The sequence below is a fragment of the Zonotrichia albicollis genome, chromosome 6 (genome assembly GCF_047830755.1).
Source record: "Zonotrichia albicollis isolate bZonAlb1 chromosome 6, bZonAlb1.hap1, whole genome shotgun sequence".
Taxonomy (NCBI): Eukaryota; Metazoa; Chordata; class Aves; order Passeriformes; family Passerellidae; genus Zonotrichia; species Zonotrichia albicollis.
In genome coordinates this window covers 3,015,882-3,035,499 of record NC_133824.1, presented here as the reverse complement: position 1 = coordinate 3,035,499, position 19,618 = coordinate 3,015,882, and the positions used below count along the sequence as shown (strand labels likewise).

Genomic DNA, 19,618 nt, shown 5'->3' with positions numbered 1-19,618 from the left:
TCCCATTGAATGGAGCTTGTGGAGCTCTCTCTGGATGGCATTCCATCCTTCAGGTGTGTCAGCTGCACCACTCAGCTTGGTGTCATCTGCAAACCTCTGAGGCTGCCCTCAACCAGCCTTAATGATGTTAAAGAACACTGGTCCCAGTACAGACCCTGAGGGACACCAATTGCACCTGACAGATGGGAGTAGCTGGGCTTGCACCTTCTAATTTAGGCATCTCATTTAGGCAGCTCTAGAAAGCTGCTCCCTGAAATTGTAGGGAACAAAATGTAGCAGTACTATACTTTGTAAAGGAAGATTGAAAGTGGGATATAAATGTACCATAATTAATGATAAAAGATAGTTTTGGGTGTGGTGATGGTGCGCTGTATTTGACAGAAGAATTTTTCAAAGTGTATAGAGGGTCACAACTAGGACAAGAGGTATGAAATTAATGTAGGAATGATGCAAGTTGGAAAACTTGCTGTAAGAAAGATAGTGTAGGTTACTAATAGTAACTAACAGTCATCTAAGTAGAGCAGTAGTTTGAACTCCGTGGCACTTGGACCCAAGCAGCAAGTCTGTGCACAGATATGTCGCCCATCTTTCCAAAACTAGTATCACAGGGCTGGGGAATGATCTTCAGATCTTTAAAAAGTAGTCCAGCTTTCTCCACTGGAATGGGCTCATCTATCTCTTGATCACCTCCTATAGATGTTTTGCCCCTGCTCTTTAGAAATTCTCAAAAGAAGATTTCTCAACACCATTCTGTAGCAATTGCCAGTGCTCACGCACTTTTGATAATTTTTCAGTTACCTTTGCTTAAAAGTAGAATGATTTCCTGTATTTCTTACCCAAGTGAATCTAGAAGGCAATTTTTTACCAGGCTGGATGAACAACTTGGACAGGGAAGTAGTGTCTCATACATGCCACCTAGTAAGCAAAGGAACTGAAGCAGACTCTCCAGGCACAGTGTGGCCAACTTGTGGTTGAGGAGTTACAGATGCTCTTCATCATTCCTTAACTATTCATTACTGTTAGTTTTTTTTTTTTCCTTTTTTTCCCTTGCTTAATTCCAGTCAAGGAGAAAAAGTTAAAACTCAACTCCACTGCTGTACTTCCTAAATTTAAAATGTAGACCCAAAATTTTTCAGCAAGAATTTTTTTTTTGTGAAGCAGTCAGACTGAGGCAGTGAAACTTAATTAAGGTGAAGAATAAGTGCAATCCAATTTTGTAATAATAAAAACTGCCTGGTGTGCTAACTGTGCACTGTGTGCAGTAATTTGTAGCTTGCAAGGAGTGCACAATGAGGCAGCCTTTTGGTTGTGAAGTCTAAATCGTTTCTGTATGGTCTTCAAGTATTCATTTACCAAATAATTGATAAAATGAGCAAGTGAATGAGACACTAAGAGAGTGTGATCCAATGCCAAGTGCTGGTTTCCATAGTTGATTTTAAATCTCCATTATGCTAATGATGTTCATTTGGAAAATGTGTCCACTCCCTAACTTCTGCCGCTCAGTGTTCTGTTAATTGGATTCAGATGGTTGGGCTGAAGCAGTGGTAGGGTTTGTACACAGAGGGGTGTTCCAAGCAATTTTTTCTTTTTCCTATGCAGTCTTTCTAAGTTAGAGTTGCTTTCACTGTGGCTGGTGTCCAGCTGTTCTCGACCTCCCTCGTCAGAGGTCTGTCTGATACAAATGGGCATGGTTCTCCTGGGACAAATGAAGTTATGATCATTTAGAGATGCTGAAGATCTCATCTGGGGCGTGACTCCTCTCCCAGGGCATTGGGCTGGCTGGGCTGCGTTGCTGGTCAGAGTTCATCAGCGAGGGAGTTCTCTTCACCAGGCTCACAGTGCAATTTGTAATTCTGGAAACACAGAATGTGTTGACTGAATTCTAATAGCGGGAAGAGCCTTTTGTTTCCCATAAAATGATATTAAGAGTTGGTGTTTCTGAGGCATTTTGACAAGGCAGCATGTTTCTGTGTAGTGGTGCTGTGCTCTGATTTTCATCCCTATGCTGAAATTCAGAGCTATTCTATTATCTGGGCAGCCTCACTGAACTCAAACTGTATGTGGGGGTTGGTGGCATTCAGTGTGATGAAATCAGCATCATTTTCCCAAGTAGCTGTTCTAACCCATGAGCCCTTGGCTTGCTTTGAAGAGGAAAGAGAAACTGTGACTTTTTATGCAGTTGTGACTCTAATAAGCAGAGTTTTTATAATCTGATTTACTGTGCTCATAGGCTGACCAAAATTTATTCCCTGGTTTCAAAGAAAAAATAATTAGGGATGGAAACCTCTATCTTTTAAACTAAAGTGTCTAATTTCTGTAAGAGGATTTTGTCTGAATTTCTGAAAGTCAGCTTCATCCAAGTGGTTATTTCTGAAAGTAGAATCAAACAAAGGCTTTTAGACACCAAGTATTGTGTGGTGATAGATATGCAACTGTTTCTACACATACTTGCTGCTGTTCCAAGTGATAATACCTTTCTGAAGGTTTATAAAAGAAATAAGAGGGAAATTAAAAAAGACACAACGTGTGTTGGAAGATGGTGTTTTCACATGAACAAAATTAGTACTGAATTTACATTGTGAAGTTATAGTGAGCCTCAGAGCCAAGAGGGGAAAATTAAAAGATTACTTAAAACCAACAATAAACATGCAAATTAAAAGTCATAAATTTTAAATGAAGTCATACACTATTAAAAATAAGCATAAAATTGCATACTAGTTTGGATGTGTAGTTTATAGAACACACCAAATGTTAAAATTGGATGAAATTAAGAAAAACATTTTGCAAAGGCAAGTAAAATATCTGTTTAATTAGATTGTAAAGAAAGAAGATTAAAAGTAATATTTTGTGTAACAGTAATTACTGTTTTTCAGAAGTAGTCAGGTTCCTGTGTGTTGATCTAAATTTACCGGTGATAGCAGATCTCTTTGGGGTCTTTTGTTTTGCTTGTGTCTTTTAATTAATTTAAATGGCAACCACTACCTTTATTTTGTTTTCTTTGCACCGAACACACTGCATGGCTGTTTGCTCCACCACTCTGCCAGCTCATGAAAGCAAATCTGGGAGATCAGCTCATCCTCTCTGGTTCTGAGAGGTTAAAAGCCAGCTCATTGCAGGGGACTATCCAGCAAGATAACAGGAAAGGCAGCTGAGGCCACTGGGAGGTGGGCTGAGGTGCTGATGGGAGCCTGAGATGTAAATAAACCAGATTGCTCTCATTTCCTCTTTCCACTGTATTATGCATTCCAATAGCACCATTCATCTTTATGACAGACACCTATTGCTTTAACTTTACTGCAGGCCACTGAAGTACATTAAAGTGGGCAGGAAATGGAAATAAATAGAGTTCAGTGGAACTGCCCAATATCTGAACACGGTGCAGTCGTTTTTAGTGCGGGGTCACGCGGTTTGGAGCAGATTTATCCTATTGCCTGGCTTTTGTTAGAAAGATGGGCCCTGTTTACAAGAGATACCCTGTGATTTTTTTACATAAGTAAAAAAATGTGCTTGGATTTTTTTATTTTTCTTCCAAACTCTTTGGGATGGCAGAGATGAAGAGAAATTGGGTTGAGTCTCAGTTGGGTAGAGTCAGGGGGATATGTCTGTGTGCACAACCTCAGGTTGTGGCTGGAAACAGAATAATGGGAGTGAGATTTGAAGAAATCCTGCTAGGAGATAGAATGGGAGAAGGGCCACAGCCCACTGGCTTAAATTAACCTTCCACCTAAAGCTAGTGAGACATTACTGCAAAGAGGCCAAATGGAATTAGGCCTTAAAATGTATCTACGTTTTTCCTAATTCCTGCACATATTGCTCCCTTTGGAAATGTGGATTGCTTTCCTGCTTGTTCAGAGGAATGCTTTCAAGGACAGTGAAGTTACACTGCAGGTTCCAGATACCCTTAACTCCCAGGAGATGGGACTTCAGGTGAATTCTGTTTTTGTGAAAGCTTCATGTGTTTGTTTTTCCTTGATTGTTTATATTCTGATAAGATGAGGTCAGTGACTGAATGAATTAACAACACGGGTTACTTGGAGACTTAAAGCTCATATTTTCACTCCCTTGAGATTAGTCAGATAGTTGGAAACTTCTCTAAAAGAAATCATTAGAGTTGTTTTTTTTTTTTTTTCCCTTGATTGCATTGAACACTCTCTGGGTTTGCTGAATATAGTGCTTGCTTTTTTTTGTTTGTTTGTTTTCACAATGACTGCTATATAGTTGAAAGCAGGCATCAGCCTTCAAGGTATTTGTCAATATAGAAGATACAAGGGAATATTTCACAATGTCTTGTAAGATAAAAACTAATTTGTAAGCAGCACGGCAGAGATCTGGAAGGACAATTAAGACAAAAAATCATTAACATTGATTCTTGTGCACTGGGATAGTACATTCCTTTCTCCAAAAGCATCTTTTAAAAATGTTGTTCACCTCAATCTGTATTTAATTATATATTTCAATGTGACATTCAATGATTCTTCTTTCTCTTAAATTATATTTATGTCAAGACTTTAATTCAATTCAGAATACTGCTCTGGATACACTCTCACTGCAGAAAGCAGTGCCAGGCAAATAGTGGGTAATTACTGAGGGTGGTTGTTGGCAATTTGACTTTTCATCATTTGTTCGTCATCGTTTGTTCACACTCTGTGCATAGTTCCTCTCTGAAAGGATTAGGTTACAGATGGGTGGGTATTACTGCAGGGACTTCTTAAGTGAGAATCCAGATGCTGTGCTGCCTCCTCTTCTCTTGCTTAGTTTGGGAGTTAGAAGTCAGTAGCTGCAGGTAAGATTCAAAGCTTGTATCTTTGTTTCTCTTTTTCAGTGGGAAAAACCTCTATTCTTTCTTGTTAGTTGAACAGAAAATCTAACTGCTAACTTGGAGTACATGGGAAATTACAGCTTGAGCTATAATTTCAAAATAATTCAATTTAAGTGCAGTTATCACTTACAAACTGCTTCAAGTTCTCAGAATAGTTCAGGTCCAGGAAGGTAATTTGGTGTTTCATGCTTTGAAAACCTGGCTGTGACTTTGGTGTCTAAGCTGTAGCAGGGATTTTTGGTGATATTGGCCTCTGGCCATGTCCCAGTTGCTGTGAGTTATGTCTGCAGTTTCAAGGGCAGTGGTCTGGGGATGTGGTGTTTTACAGTTGTGAAATGTGGGTTTTGTTTGTGTGCCCCACATGCAGCATGTGGTGTTATCCCACAGCTGAGACCCTGCTGGGTCCTCCTTGCTCTCATGTGGAGGCAGCAGGGCTGAGCTCTTACATCAGACAGGGAAACCTCAATTACACAGACTGTTCCCTTCTCACTGTTGCAAGTAGCAACTTCTGATGTGCTTTCAAGTCTGTGCTGCTTTTCCCTGCTCCTGGTTTCAGAGGTAAAGCCTGAAGGCAGGCTTTGGGCTGAATGTTCCAGTGCTGAAGGAAATGGGTGTTTTGCCAGTGTGTTCTAGCGGGAGCACAATCCTGGTTTTCCAAATTTGTCATCCTGAATTTGCAGCCCATTTCTGTGAGCCCCTCTCCTGTGGGCAGTTTGCCTGTGTGTCTCTAAGCTCCCAGCAGCAGTTGGCAGCTGGCTTGTGTCTGTAAGAACTGCTTGCTGAAAAGCAGTGGCAAGTTCAAGCATTCAGGAAATTTGTCCTCATATAAGGACATGTAATTATCTCATGCCCTCACCTTGCTGGGGGCTGCTGGGCTCCTCAGTTCCTAGTGGGACCATTTATTTTACAGTTCTAACAGTCTGTGATGTTTGAATATCTAAAATTTGTATGTAAAAGTTAACAACCTGAGTCTGAAATGAGGGTTTTGGGAGGGGAAGCTGTGAATGTTACAGCATCACAGTATTCTGCTTATCCTGCTTGTTCAGGGGAAAGAAGAGCATTTGGAAAGTAGGTGTGACAAAGACAGCATAGTTTATTTATGGTGTGGAGGAACAAAAGAGTCATGTTCTTTGTAGCACAGCAGACTAAAGAGGTTTTGGAGCAGTGTTTGGAACAGAGGCTTGTGTTTTGTGTGTTTAATTTTTGTGCCATTGCCCTCAGCAGTTTGCACACCCCCTTTGTTTGGTTGGCCTGTGTGCTGGTGGAGCTGCAGCAAGGATGGCTTTGGCTGCCTCACCCCTCCCACGTGTGTGTCACACATTTGGTCACTCAGGTTTTATTTCTTCCCTCTGTTAAACACGAGAGTGTAACTCCCAGCCCAGCCTTGTTGGGGTGTGAGCTGCTGGAGCAGGGGCTCCCCAGGACCAGGCGTTGTCACCAGGCAGGAAAACCTCTTTAATGAGGCTGGCTAAACTTTTAAGTCATGGTTAATGTTTTTAACAGTAACTTGTGTTTCCTCTGGCCTTCACGCCCAACCATTAGCCAGGTGTTTTTGTCTCTCAGAGTGGAAAAATAAAAGTAATCTAACTGTCCAGCTGGGCCCTTTCTGAGGTGGAGAAGGTTCTCCCCAACTGGAGAAGGTTGGCCACAATGCCAGCTGGGGGTCACAGAGGCTGGATGGGTGGGTTAAGAGGCTCCTTGTAAAGCTTGGCAGAATATAAGCATTGGAAATGAGAGGCCTTTTTCTTTTACTATAAATAACTTAAGAGGTTTAAATTTGGCATGCTATGTGCCTATCAGCTTTGCTCTGTGTAATTTTCTAAATATATATTTTTAAAATTTATTTTTGTTCCCCCCTTTAATATGACATCGACTTGATTTCTTTGTAACTGCGAGACAGGCCTGACTCTGATCTGCCTTATGCTGTAAACTGTGTTTATGGAGCTAGAATTGGGGTCATTAATTTTCTTTACATCAAAAGAAGTAATTTCTTTTAAATGAGAAGCCTGTTTCACCTAGTAATTCGCTTTAATTGCTTATTTGAAACTTTTGACATTTGATAGCAATTTAAACATTGCCAGATGAGGCTCCTGCAGTTGGGACGTGCAGGTGCTTCCTTGTGTGCCCAGCTTGGATCAAAGGAGTGAGCCCAGGGATGTGCCTGCTGCAGATGGGGCACCCAGTGCTGGAAGGTGCTGTGTTTTGGGGCTCTGTGAATAGATGCTGTGTGTCAGCCTCAGCAAGTGTTTGCTCAGAGGGCTCTCCTCCCTTGGAGAAGTTTCTGAGGAGCACTGAGCATGGTGTTGTTTGTTTTTCTTGGGAGATAGACTGCATGGCCTTTGTTTTACCCGAGGCTAAATAGAGCAATAGAGCTTGCAGCACTGAGTCTCCGTTTTTTTTTTTTTGAGGTTTTTTTTTTTTTTTTTTTTTTTTTTTAAGTCTAACCAATAGCACTTTCTGCTGAAGGGATAGAAAAAAGTTTCTAAAATATTAATTACTTTTTTTTTCTGACTAATGTGTTTTAATTTAGTATTACTATCTTCTGGGAGATTTGGTGGGAAAGAATTTGCTCCTCGTGAGGGTAAGCAAATGGTGCAACTTCAAAGGCATTTTTAGCAGGATCTAAACCTCAATAAAGAGAAGAGACAAAAATGAAACAGTGTCTTTCACTTCCCTTTTTATGCTGATTCACTGTTGTGAATCAATTTATTGTTCAGCCAGTGGCAGGAGAAGCTTTTCTTAGCCTCAGAAGTATTTTTAATTTTAAGTCAATAAACAATAATTTAGATTATTGCAGAGAGAGCAACTTTGATCAATGGGTTTTGGCTGTGGAATAATGTGATGCTAGATATACTTACAGTGGTTTCTATCCACACAGCACTGTGTCTTGTGAGAGATTAAAACCATTGCAGGAGTAGTCCAACAGCTGAACACAAGATAAATTCTGTGCTACTGCTGCAGAAGTTAAGCAGTATTTTAGTGCTTTCTGAATTCAGAGCATAGCCAAAGTACCAGTGCCAAGACTTCTTTAAAGAGTTTTATTGATGTGCATTGTAATTAAAACCAGAATGAGTTTTCTGATAGGACATTCATTTCCTAGAGAGCAATTGCAGCTTGGCATAAAGTAATACATTTTTAAAAACAAGTGCCAATCTGGGGATATCCCCAGCATATGTTGGATGGCTGATTTACCAGCTATGTGTGTCCTACTTATTAACAAGAAAATTAAATATTTTCATTTGAAATAATTATACAAATAAACCTTTGGCTGTGCTGTGATTTCATTAAAACCTTAATTGTTTAGAGAGCTCTGTGAGGGTGTGTGAAGTTGGGTCAGTTTTACTGCCTGGTGTTAGGCTCGATAGCAGATTTACGACTGGGCTGGATTTAATCTCTTGACTAATCTTTACAGTAGCAGGCCTGGGATGGGAGGGCGTTTGTGTGTTGCAGGAGATAGGTAACTCTATCTCTGAAGTGGAAACACAGTGCTGGGTTTTAAAATGTCTTAGCAGCCTTAAAATGAACTAGCTAAGGGCTGGTGGGGAATTGCTCTGTGGAAACAAAATAGGTGCTGCTTTTAAATCAGCGTCTTAGTGTGCACATTGTCACACCTTCACACATGGCTGTAGGCTCAAATCTATTTCTCATTAAAGCAACTGTAGCAGAAGGGAATATTGCAACCATCTGGGTTGCAAAGATCAGAAATAACAGTCCTGTGGGCAGCACCATGTAAACTGGCTTTTATGCCCCTTGATTCATCATTTCCAAAGGTAAGGGCAGCAGGACGTTTACCAGGTCACACATTAATTTTTCAAAATACTTTCAAGTCTAATTTCCCTTGGTTTCTGATGGTGATATGCCTTTGAATCAAGTTATGATATTTGTAGGTTCAGCATCTCAACTAACATTGTTCCTGAGCATGGGAAACACGGGTGCTATAGATGTCTCCAAAGGAGAGTTAATTAGAAGAATGAGCAGTTATCAGGAACACCGCAGCTCCACTGTTTAATTCTGATGATAATTTTCATGCTGGGTCTAATACAAATGAATTCACTTTTGGTTTATTAATCCACTGTGGGCCTGTTAGGGTATTCAGCAGGAAAAATGCTGAGAGTTACAGAACAGATTTAAAGTACTTCCGTGAGTGGAGAGCAAATCAGAGAACTTTGTTTTTTCCTCTCATTTTTATCTTTAACTGACCATGTTTTCCCCCCGTTTCTTCACTTCTTTAGGACCCACGATTATCAGCTTTAATTTTTGACAAGCTTCAAGTGCCTGACTACTTACAGAAGAACAGGAATGAGGGAGAGAGCAGATGTGAAACCTGTGCCACTCACTTGAACCAGCTGAAGCAGGAAGCCATCCAGATGATGCACACCCTCAGCCAAGCCAGCTACCCGGAGATGCCCGACCTCCCGCCCGGCGCCGCGGCGGTGACCAGCATGGTACCCAGGATGGTCACTGTCTCTTCCCAGAGGGACCTGCCCCTCCTTGCTGGGCAGGTGGGCAGGCAGCCTGGGAAGTCTCCCAGTCTCTTCTCTGCGGCAGAGAGGAAGAAAGGACTGGGATGGTCTCAAGGCGTGGGCGGCTTTCCCAACTCCAGCGTTCAAGTGACGGTGGCCCCCAGCGGCCTCAGTGGTGCCCTGAGCTCTGTCACCATCCAAGCTCAGCAGTACCTCGAGGGCATGTGGAGTATCTCCAGAGTGAACAGCTTCCTGCCTCAGGCTTGTCTAGTAAGTACTGATAATTCAGCTGCTTGGGTTTTGTTTGCATGTGTGTGGACATACAGAGAGATCCAGATAAAATTTGAGATCTATAAATATTTATCTTTGTGGAGATCAGCTCATGATATTCTAATCCATTTTTTTCAAGAGCTGAAGAGTTAAAGAGCTTTGGAAGATGTTCTATCACATGTCACAAGGAATTTGCTATCTTATCTCACATGGTGGGATCGTTTCCTCAGATGTTTTTGCACCTATTTCAGCTTCATGTATGCAGGTGATGTTATTTGTCTGTCACATACCTGGTAACTTCTTTAGAAAAACACAAAAGGCCAAGTTTGTCACACATGAGGCTCTGGGAGCTTCGTGGGATTGTATCAAAGGTGAACTTGACCCTCAAGTCTAGTGCAGAGCTTCTAACTCTGTGTGCAGTTCAGCAGTTGCTGTTGATGGACTGTGATGCACAGCATTAATCTGCAGCTTAGATGTGTTGCAGAGCAGTTTGCTGCTGAGGAAGGGACTCAGGAGGTTGCTTCAGAGCCACATGCCTGTAAATGTCACTGCACTTGGATTTTCAGCCTTGATGTTGTTTCCCTGTATTCTCTGTGCATTGTAAGACCTCTTGTGGGAAATGGGAAAGCTTTGCAGAGGTGCACATTACCTTTAAAAGGAAATTCTTTAGTGGCTATCTATGGGACTGTGCTAAGAAGAAGGATACAGTGCATGGCTGATTTTGACTGAGATTTATTCCTGACCAGTTTTCAGGTAGTGAATGGGGGAGTGTATGTAATAATGAGATGTGCACAATTTGAAGTAAAGGTTTTCACTTAAAGATGACATAACAGATCTTGTGAGATCAGGTATTTTGGTGCCAAGGAGCTTTAAATTTAACATGATGCCTTATGTGCTGTTGTATGTAAACACTACCTAATATTGCTTGGTAGCTTCAGCTGGTTGAGCTCCAAGATCATCACAGATAAATATTTGAGTGCTGCTGTGTAACATTACTTTTTCAGGCTGACTTGTGTTTCCTTCCAGAAAAGGTTTGGAGACTTGATTCCTCCTTCCCATACTTTTCTCTCTTAAGGAAATTTATGAATTCACATAAATTCCACCTCTGAGGGACTAAAATCCAGTGAATCTCTACTGACATCAGGTCACTCACTAAGAGAAGCGAAAATGGCTCATTCAGCTCTTCACAGTTTATAAGGAACTTCTGCTATGAGAGCTTTTCTCTAAAATGCTGCTCCATGCATTAGGGATCAATTTGGTCATGTATGGTATCTGATGTTAACTTTAAATTGCCTTCTAAGTTCATTGTATATCACAGAAATAGGGAAGGAAAAATGGGAAGGCTGCTGGGCTAAGAAGCCAGCACTCTGAAAGCAGAAGTATTTCCATTTGTCTACTCATTCTTTGTCTGCCCTTATTCTTGTCCTAAATAATTCAGTAACAGCCAGCTGCAGATTTCTTCCTGCTTAACCATGGTGACTGATAGACGTGGTCTTCCCTAACCACTATGCTATTCTAAGATAAAACAGTTGCCTCATTTAACCCCTGTGAAGGAAAAATGTGTATAATGCAGAAGAGCTTAAGTGTGATTTAGAAATGTGCAAAGAAACTCAGTAGCCTGGAAAACAGTGACCTTTAAGGAAAGGACAAACACTGTGAGTGTTGGAGGCAGCTTGGATGTGATCCAGTCATCTGCAAGGATCATTTAGATTTATAAGCAGTTTTTGGAGAGAAGCTAGTCTTCAGTTGTTTTATCTCTCCTCTCTCTTTATTTATTTTATTCATTTAAACCCAAATGTAGTGACTGCAGACTGTGAGTGCATCTCTTTCCAGATGGTGCTTCTTGTGTCTGTTGGAATTTCTTCCACTGCTTTGTGTATTGTTAAGGGCCTTGTGTCTGATGAAGTTGTTTGGGTGGGTGAGGCAGAAAGTGCTTCCCCTACGCTCTTCCCTTGAGGAATCACAGGTGTTGAAGGAAACAGGACTGGAGAGATTTCAGGAAACAGCTAGTCTGGCCCTTGTCTAGGATAGTATCCACTGCAGGACATTCTTGTCCAATGCTTGTGTTACATAATTCCACAATTTTTCAAAGACTGGGGTTTTCCCAGTTCTATGGATTCTCACATCTGAACTTCCTTCCCTATTAGAAAAGTTTATTTGGTTTATTTACTTTTTTTTTTAATTGGTTAGAGAGATAATTTTGTCTTTTCTAAAGTTAGAGGCAGGGTTTAAGTTTCAGATTAACCCAAAAGAGAACTGTTCATATACATACTTTTAGTGATGTCTGTCTTTAGTAATACTTCCTGTCTTGGGGAGCAAAGCTGGTCTGGCTAGAGGAATTCTGGAGCAAGACTCCTGCAGTAGAAAGAACGGCACTGAATGTACTTTTTAATAAGTATGACTGGATTTTGAAGACTTCAGCCCCCATTTAGGCAACATACTGCACAAAAGCAGAAGTAAAAGGTGGCTCTTTTCTCAGGGAGTTTCCACTCTTGGTTGTGACACCATTTATTTTGACCACTCTGTAAATAGTCCTGTTTCACTGGGGAGATCTGTATTTACTTACACCTTTTTTCCTTACCAAAGGGTGCTTGAAACAGGTGCTGAACTCCCTGGTGGGAGGCTTCTACGCAATGCCTACCCTCCCAGTGATTTAACTCACTGCTGCATATGAAGTGGGCATGATTAATTTTGCAAATCTGGGAAGACAAAAGTAAAGGCTGGCGTTCATCTCAAGTATTTTTAATTGTCAAAACCCCAGGTATTTATTATAACATAATTACTGAGGCTTCCTTTGGGGCTGTGGAAGACCAACAGGCACTTCAAAGAGATGCTTTGTCCTTCTCATCTTGGATGTCTGTGTTGGCCTGCCCTGTCCACCAAGGGTGCCTGTGGCTTCCAGCTGGTGCTGGTGGAGCCCAGGTAGGTCATGTGGAGTGAATCCTATTTTGGACACAGCCTTCTGTGTCCCCAGTGCCTTTTGGGTGTGCAAACACACCCCAGTGTACATCTGCCAAAGCTCAGGGGGACCTTGCAGCTGCACACATTTCTCCAGGATCTGTATTTTTTATTCATGGTAAGTTCTAATAGTGGCTGCAGTGAAATTGTCTGTGGAGAGAAAAATAAAAAGATTTGATTTCTCCTCTCATCTCCCTCCCCAGACTCGCATGTATTACCTTGTTACGTCACTTACAGTTGTGAAAACACTTCTGGGCTGAACGCTGGGGGTCAGAAGTGCAGGACATCGTAAATTTTTAATATGTGTTTGGAGTTCAAGTGTGAAAAATCCATTATATAGATTATAAATTTTTTGAACAGGAACGTGTGTTTGAAGCGTAGTGTGGGTGCTGCTCAAATGAAAATAATAACCATGGGCTTTGGGAGCTGTAAAGAGGAACAGTAATTAAGGATCTGGAGGAGGGTTCAGGGAGGGGAAGACTAGGATTGCAACCAAGGTGCAAAAGGTGAAGATGTAATCAGCTGCTTTACCCAAGTGGCCTGTTGTGAAAAATTGCAAAAAATAATCACCAGCAGCAGTGATAAGTTGTCTGAGCAGACAGTGAACACAGTGCAGGGAGGGAGCTGGTATAACTCTGGGTAAAGCAGCTGATTTGTGCTGGACACCTGGCAACTGTAATTAATAAATAGTTTTATATTGATGTTTTCAGTTCTTGACCTGACAAGTGACTATAAGGTTACTACTCAAATCAAAAAAGCCCATTAGCAGTGCTAAGCACTGCCACTCAGTTTAATGCAAAAGGAGAGGACTGAGAGGAATTTAGGCTTCCCATATGTGTTGGAATCTGGCTGAGAGGTAGAACATTAAAACCTCTGAAAATACCTTGTATGCCTATTAGAAATATCTGCATTTATTGTGTATTGTAGAAAGAAAGAGTCTTGCTGTATATTTAAAATTGACTGTGTTATTATTATGCAGTGTTATGTGCTGCATAAAAGTGCTTAAGTAGCCATGCCATGTGCTATAAAGACATCTCAGTGAAATAGGGCTTATTTGCAAATTGCTTTTTCTTTCATCTTACACAAAATGAGATCCTCATCACACTGTAATTCTTACTTGAATATGTACAGTTGGCACTGGTTATGAGGCAAAGCATTGTGGCTCCTTGAACACTTACCAATTTGTAAGTGGATTTAAAAATATATTAAAAAAGGCACCATTAAGAAATTGAAAAAGTTGGAGCACTAAAAAATTTGAAGAGCCTTAAGTAAAACTTCTAAAGCGTATATATGCCAAATTATCAAATGCATGTTCCTGAGAGTATTCAAAAATTTAAATTTAGGTATGTGCTTATTGCTTGGGTCTGTGAAGTTCAGAGAGGGAGGATTCACCCACAGCACAGCACATGCAAATGGGTGCACAGACTCTGAAGTTAAAGAAGTTGTGTTTATTTGTCTTGTTTGAAAAACCTCTGAGTTATTTTAGTCACAATTCAAGCTTTCCTGTAGTTTGAGTAAGTCTTCTGCTTACCCTAATCTAAACCAGATGGTTTTGTCTGAGAGTAGTTCAGCCTCTGTTGACTTTCCTTAAAGCCTCTTGGTTTGTTTATAGCAAGGGTGACTTACATTTTGTTTAAAAGATGCAATAAAAAGCTGACTGTGGAAAACAGAACAATGACAAGATTTACTTTTCAGCATTTACTTTTTTTACTTTGATAAATGTCATGCCAAATGGATTTTTAAATTAATTTTTAAAACCCTACTTGATAGCTTTCTCAGTGACCTTTTATTAATACAATGTGGGAAATATATTTTGTAATGAAACAATTAAAATACAGTGCATTGACCATAAATCTTGTCCGTGAGACATATGGATGTCTTTGAGCTTTGGGACATTCCTCAGACTCCACGTAAAACATCTTGATCCTCAAGAAGTCAATGTCAGACAGATGGTGAGGCAGGACTGCACAAAGGCTCTTCTGTTTTGTCTTTAGCTCCAGTAGTGCTGGTCTCACTGCTTTTGTAGAGGAAGTAAATAAATAAAGGAAAAGAGAGTGGCAAAAAATAGTGACTTTCAAAGTCAGTGTTGGTCACCCTCCATAACGAGTCTCAGCAGCAGAAGGAAACCTTTTGGTCCAGGTTACTAAATGCTTTCTCATACTTACCTAATTTATGTTCCCATAGAAAAGACCTGTGCTGTGGCTGCTGCATGTCAGCGGGGCAGTCATGCCTTGCTTTGGGCTTGGCTGCCTTGGCACATGCAGAGGAGGGAGGGGAGATGTGTGAGGACACGCTGCCACTGCCAGTGAGACCCTGCCCCAGCAGCCAGGGAGCAGACTGCCTTGGAAGGAGTGGGTTGGGAATTCAGCCTTAAACGTGCAGCTGGAGGCACAGCCCTCTGCTTTGTTGATGGCACCTTTGTGCTCTCTTATTCTAGATTGTCCCCAGTGTAGGGTGATAAGGTGAAAATGAGGTTACTTTTTAACATAGTTCGGTATCAGAGTGATACAGGAAAAATACTAAGAGTTAACAGGCTCATTTCCACCTTGTAACCAATAACCTTTCTTGGGTGAGGGTGTGGATTGCATTTCTTTTTATTGTGTTTGACACTTCCACCATAGTGTTGGTTTTACAGTTGTGGGACAGGGTAACTATTTGAGGACTCAGACCCTCTTGTGGCTCAAATTACCACCTGAAAGCAGTTCTTTTGATCTTTCACCCCTCCAGGCTAAGCAGTTGTTATTACAGCTCTCATGAGGAAACAAGTCCATACTTGCCTCTGTTGACAACTGGAGTCAACAGGCAATAATAAGGAATGTTTGCCCAGACTTCACCTTAACTCATCAGAGATAGATGTAAGACAAGCAGACTTTAGAGATTATGTGGAAATGATAATCCAGTGGATTTACCTTTGGCCCACAGTGCATTATCTCATCTGGCAATTGTATCATAAGCTACACTAAATATCCCAAATACTTAAATTTTCTGCTCTTGCCCTTCAACTTGTTTCTTTGGCCTTTTCTGTTCATTTTGCTCCCTTCAGCTTCTCTTGCTTCCTGATGGTCCATTTATACTCTGAATTTGCTCCACTATAAATCCCCTGGTGAACTGATAATCAGTGCATCCCATGCCACCCCAGCACTAGAAGCTGCCATACAGGGAAGGTTCATGCTTTTTGGCTGAAGCTCAGACATGGTGTCATCCAAGATTTGAGAAAGAGCAGCTTTTAAAAGGCTAGTGTTGCTTGGGCTACATGGGTTAAGGGTGGGCTGCAGATGAACAATAAATGCCCTTTGGCTTCAGAAGTTAATGCAGCAGAGAAACCAAATAAATTCAGGCTGAGCTCAGACCTTAGTTAAGTATGCAGGAGGGTGGAGGGGAAAGTCTTGCAGTGGTGTCTGTATAGTACGTGAAAGGAACTGATTTGTCCAGCTGTGTGCAGGTAGGATTGTCCTGCTTGTGTAGATTAGTATTTGAACATCATCTATTTTTTTTTTTTTTTTGGGAAGTGCTTTGAATTTGACATTTCCTCAGCAGGCTGTTTACTGGAATGATGGCATGTTGAGGGTGTGGATCTTCAGAGGTTGAGAGATGTGAACAGTACAAGCATTGGTGAAAGCATCTCCTCTTGTTTTGTGGCTGAGCATGGGGCAAAAATTGGTTCTCTTTGTTACTTGCTAGAGTCACTGAAGTGCCCTGCCTGGCAGCTTCTGACAGGAGGTTTAAAAGGCATAAATAGAAAATGATGTATCTATTTTTGTGTTTCAGCACTTAGGAGAGAATTTATGATGTATGGATAGAGTTCATAGATATTTCAAGCATTTCATATGTGTGTGTTAAATGAAATGGATTGCCACTTTAGTGAACATAGCATCAAATCAGCTCTGTTAATTGAAAAAGATTTTTCACATTATTGCTAATGATGTGACACAGTTTTGTTAGAGATGGTGCATAAAATAGCACTACTTCAAGTGACATTAATGTATGCATTTAAATTCTTTTTTTCCCATTTACGTGCATTATTGATTTTATTTCATTGTTGAGCAGCTAATGGATTTATAATTTGAATACAGTGACTATAATCAATGATGGGATTACTAGACTTATAAATAGAACTTTAAAACTACGATGAGATAATTTCACAGTGACATTATAGAGAGTAATCTGCCCAACCAGGAAGAATGAGTGGGTGAGGTCCTCCCAAGACAGGCAGGAACAACCTCATGTTCAGAAATCCTGGTCCTCAAGAGGGACAACACAGCAGGGCATAAGCAATGTAGAGGGTTCCTGGAATGTGTTAATGATAATTTTCTTCTTCAAATGACAGAAGAGCCAGTGAGGAGAGGTGCTGTGCTGGACCTTGGTTGTGATCAGTGATGCAGAGTCTACCTGGAGCCCTGTAGCCAGTGGTGTTCCCCAGGGATCTCTGCTGATTCCAGTTTAGTTCATCATATTCATCAATGCCCTGGATGGAGGGACAGTGCTCAGCCTTGGGAAGCTTGCTGAGGAGGAATGGCTGGTACCACAAAGTGCCAGCTGTGCCATCCAGGAAGACCTGGACAGATGTGGATAGAGAGGAACACAATTAAATTCAACCAAAGCAAATGCAGGGTTCTGCAGCTGGGGAGGTTTAACCCCATGCACCAGTACAGACTGGGGGCTGACCACAGGAAACAGCTCTGGGAGTCCTGGTAGACAGCAAGTTAACCACGAGCCAGCACTCCCCTGGAGAACAAGAAGGCCAGTGGTATTGAGGGCTGCATCAAGAAGAGCACTGCCAGCAGATCAAGGGAGGGGTGACCTCTGCTCAGCCCTGGGTGAGACCACATCTGGAGTGCTGTGTCCAGTTCTGGGCTCCTCTGTTCCAGAAAGAGCTCCTGGGGAGGGTCTGTGGCGGGGCTGTGAAGATGGTGAGGGGACTGGAGCATCTCTTTTAAGAGAAAAGGGAGCTGGGCCTGTTAGCCTGGAAAAGAGACAACTGAGTTAATTCCTCTGAATATGCATGGCTGCTGCTATTTCAAATCTGGATGAGTTTGTTCTTTTGTGATACCTTATGCAAAGGATGAATTTGAAAGGTGCTATAGGCATGAGTCTATTGCTGTGTTTTTGGTGGTGTTAGATAATGGATCTGCCATTCAGAACTGTCTCTGTTGTGTGATGAAGTTGTGCAAGGTGATGAAGTTGTACAAGTCTATTTTAGGGGTCAGGTGGCAGTGGAAGGATAGAGAAGGGGAGAGTGGCCCTTGAGATGCCTTGAGAAAGGTCTAGGTTTAGTTTAATGCAAGGTAGCTGTGTGGACATCCCCTTGAGTCCTGTCAGCCTCTCCCTATGACTCTGAAGTCCTGATGGGGGATGTGGGAATAGCACAACCTCCTGTTGCTAGTTATGCTAAGATTCTCTTGAAAAGATAGAATGGGAATGATAAGAACACCAGTAATATCCTGCTGGGTCTCAGCTGCAGCCTGTCTAGCCCAGGGCTGTCTCCAGCAGTGAAGCTGGAAATGGTATTTAGGGAGAGCTGTGGAGCCTGGCTGCAGTCTGCTCACACTCCCCAGCATGCCCAGTTGGACAATTCACAGGGACACATACCTGTCTGTTCCCTTTAGGATCTGTTTAGAGAATTGCTGTTCAGGAATTTATCCAAACCCTCTCTGACCCTGAAACACTCTCTAGCTCCACAGCCTTCTGTAGCCAGCAGGTTCCATGAGTTCACTACCCCAGTGCAAAGAAGTATTGGCTTTCATTCCATTTATTCAGTACCTCCATGACTTTGTTAACCTCAGGCTGTCCTCAATCTTCTCTTCTCCAAGCAAGAGAAGACTCCCAGCCTCTTTTATCTCTCCTTCTGGGGCAGCTGCTTTGCACAGTCACCCTTGGGAATTCCTTCTGGAATTCCTTCTTATTGGCATTTTGTTACTTGAAAGAGCTTTGGGACATCTGCAGGCTTGCAGATTTCACTCTGGTCATGGTGAATCATGTCTGGGTTACATGGCCCCAGCACTGGGAGCAAACAGGGGGGTCAGCAGGAACACCCACCCGCAAGGAGAGTGTCATCTGCACAGCTCTATCCCTAATTTGGGACCTTGGTGTCCTTCAGCAATGATCCCAATGATCACAGCTGTCCTTGTCTTTGCAAACTTAATGCTGTTTCATGAGCTTGCCTGTAACTGAGCCTTGTCTCTAAATATGGGTGTAATAAAGAGCCAGTTTTCCCTTCAGATAATGAGGGCTTGTACCTCTTCAAGAGAGCTGCTAGTCAGTGGGTGCCTTCCATGTGGTAGCTGTCAGGCAAATTGATCCCAAGGGATGTTCTTTTTAAAGCAGCTCCATCTAATATATAAGCAGCTCAAGTGTGATTGAGATAGAAATTATGTATGACAATCTCTGTCCACCTTTGCTTTATTTGGTGACATTGTATGTCAATCATTGTAACAATACAGTGATTTTAATGAAATTGGGAACATGGTAATTTCTTTTGCTGAATAGAGAGTGATCAAGATATGGTGACATTTTTGTTGAGTTGCCCAGATCATTGAGAAATGCTGTTGTGGAGTCAGGAAGGTGAAACAAGTTCTCCCATTTCAAGGCTCTGCATGTCTCCTGTGTTTAGTGGCTGCTAGAAACACATCTGGCCCATGGAAGTCAGTCCTAATGGAAAAGCATTTGTCTTGTTGTAGGAAGCCCAATCCTGAAATGACAGAAATTTGCATTATTATGAACCTGTTAATGAATTCCTTTGCTTGCTGGTATCAGCCTTTGACAAAAAGCAGGGATTTTTACTGTATATTTGTCCATTTGAAGCAATACCCAGGGAAGTACACAGCTAGATTTTTTGGCTTTGGAGGCTGTAGCTATTGTAATAGAAGTCACCAGGGAGGGCTCTGGGCAACACTTTCTGATGCTTGCTAGAGGCATTAGAAGAAACAGTTCCCTCTAGCCTGGCTGTTTTAAATGCACTGCACATGACAAGTCCTGGTTTGAGAGTGTTAATGTGCAGCAGGATCAGTGTCCTTGTGGTAGCTCATTTCATGCCCTCCTGACTTTCCAGGCAGTGGGTTTGCATGTGCAGATAGGAGGGTGTTCATGTGACTGGTGGTCAGGTTTCTGT

General features: G+C 41.8%; 1 protein-coding gene across 5 annotated transcripts in view; it reads left to right on the top strand.

Moving 5' to 3' along the window:
• Nucleotides 1–19,618, top strand: part of KIF26A (kinesin family member 26A) — a 97,688-nt gene that overhangs the window by 24,678 nt on the left and 53,392 nt on the right. For all 5 annotated transcript variants that reach the window (XM_074542278.1, XM_074542281.1, XM_074542279.1 and 2 more), the window contains one exon: nt 9,052–9,552. In XM_074542278.1, the coding sequence (XP_074398379.1) occupies nt 9,052–9,552 (501 nt within the window). The remainder of the gene's footprint in view (nt 1–9,051; nt 9,553–19,618) is intronic.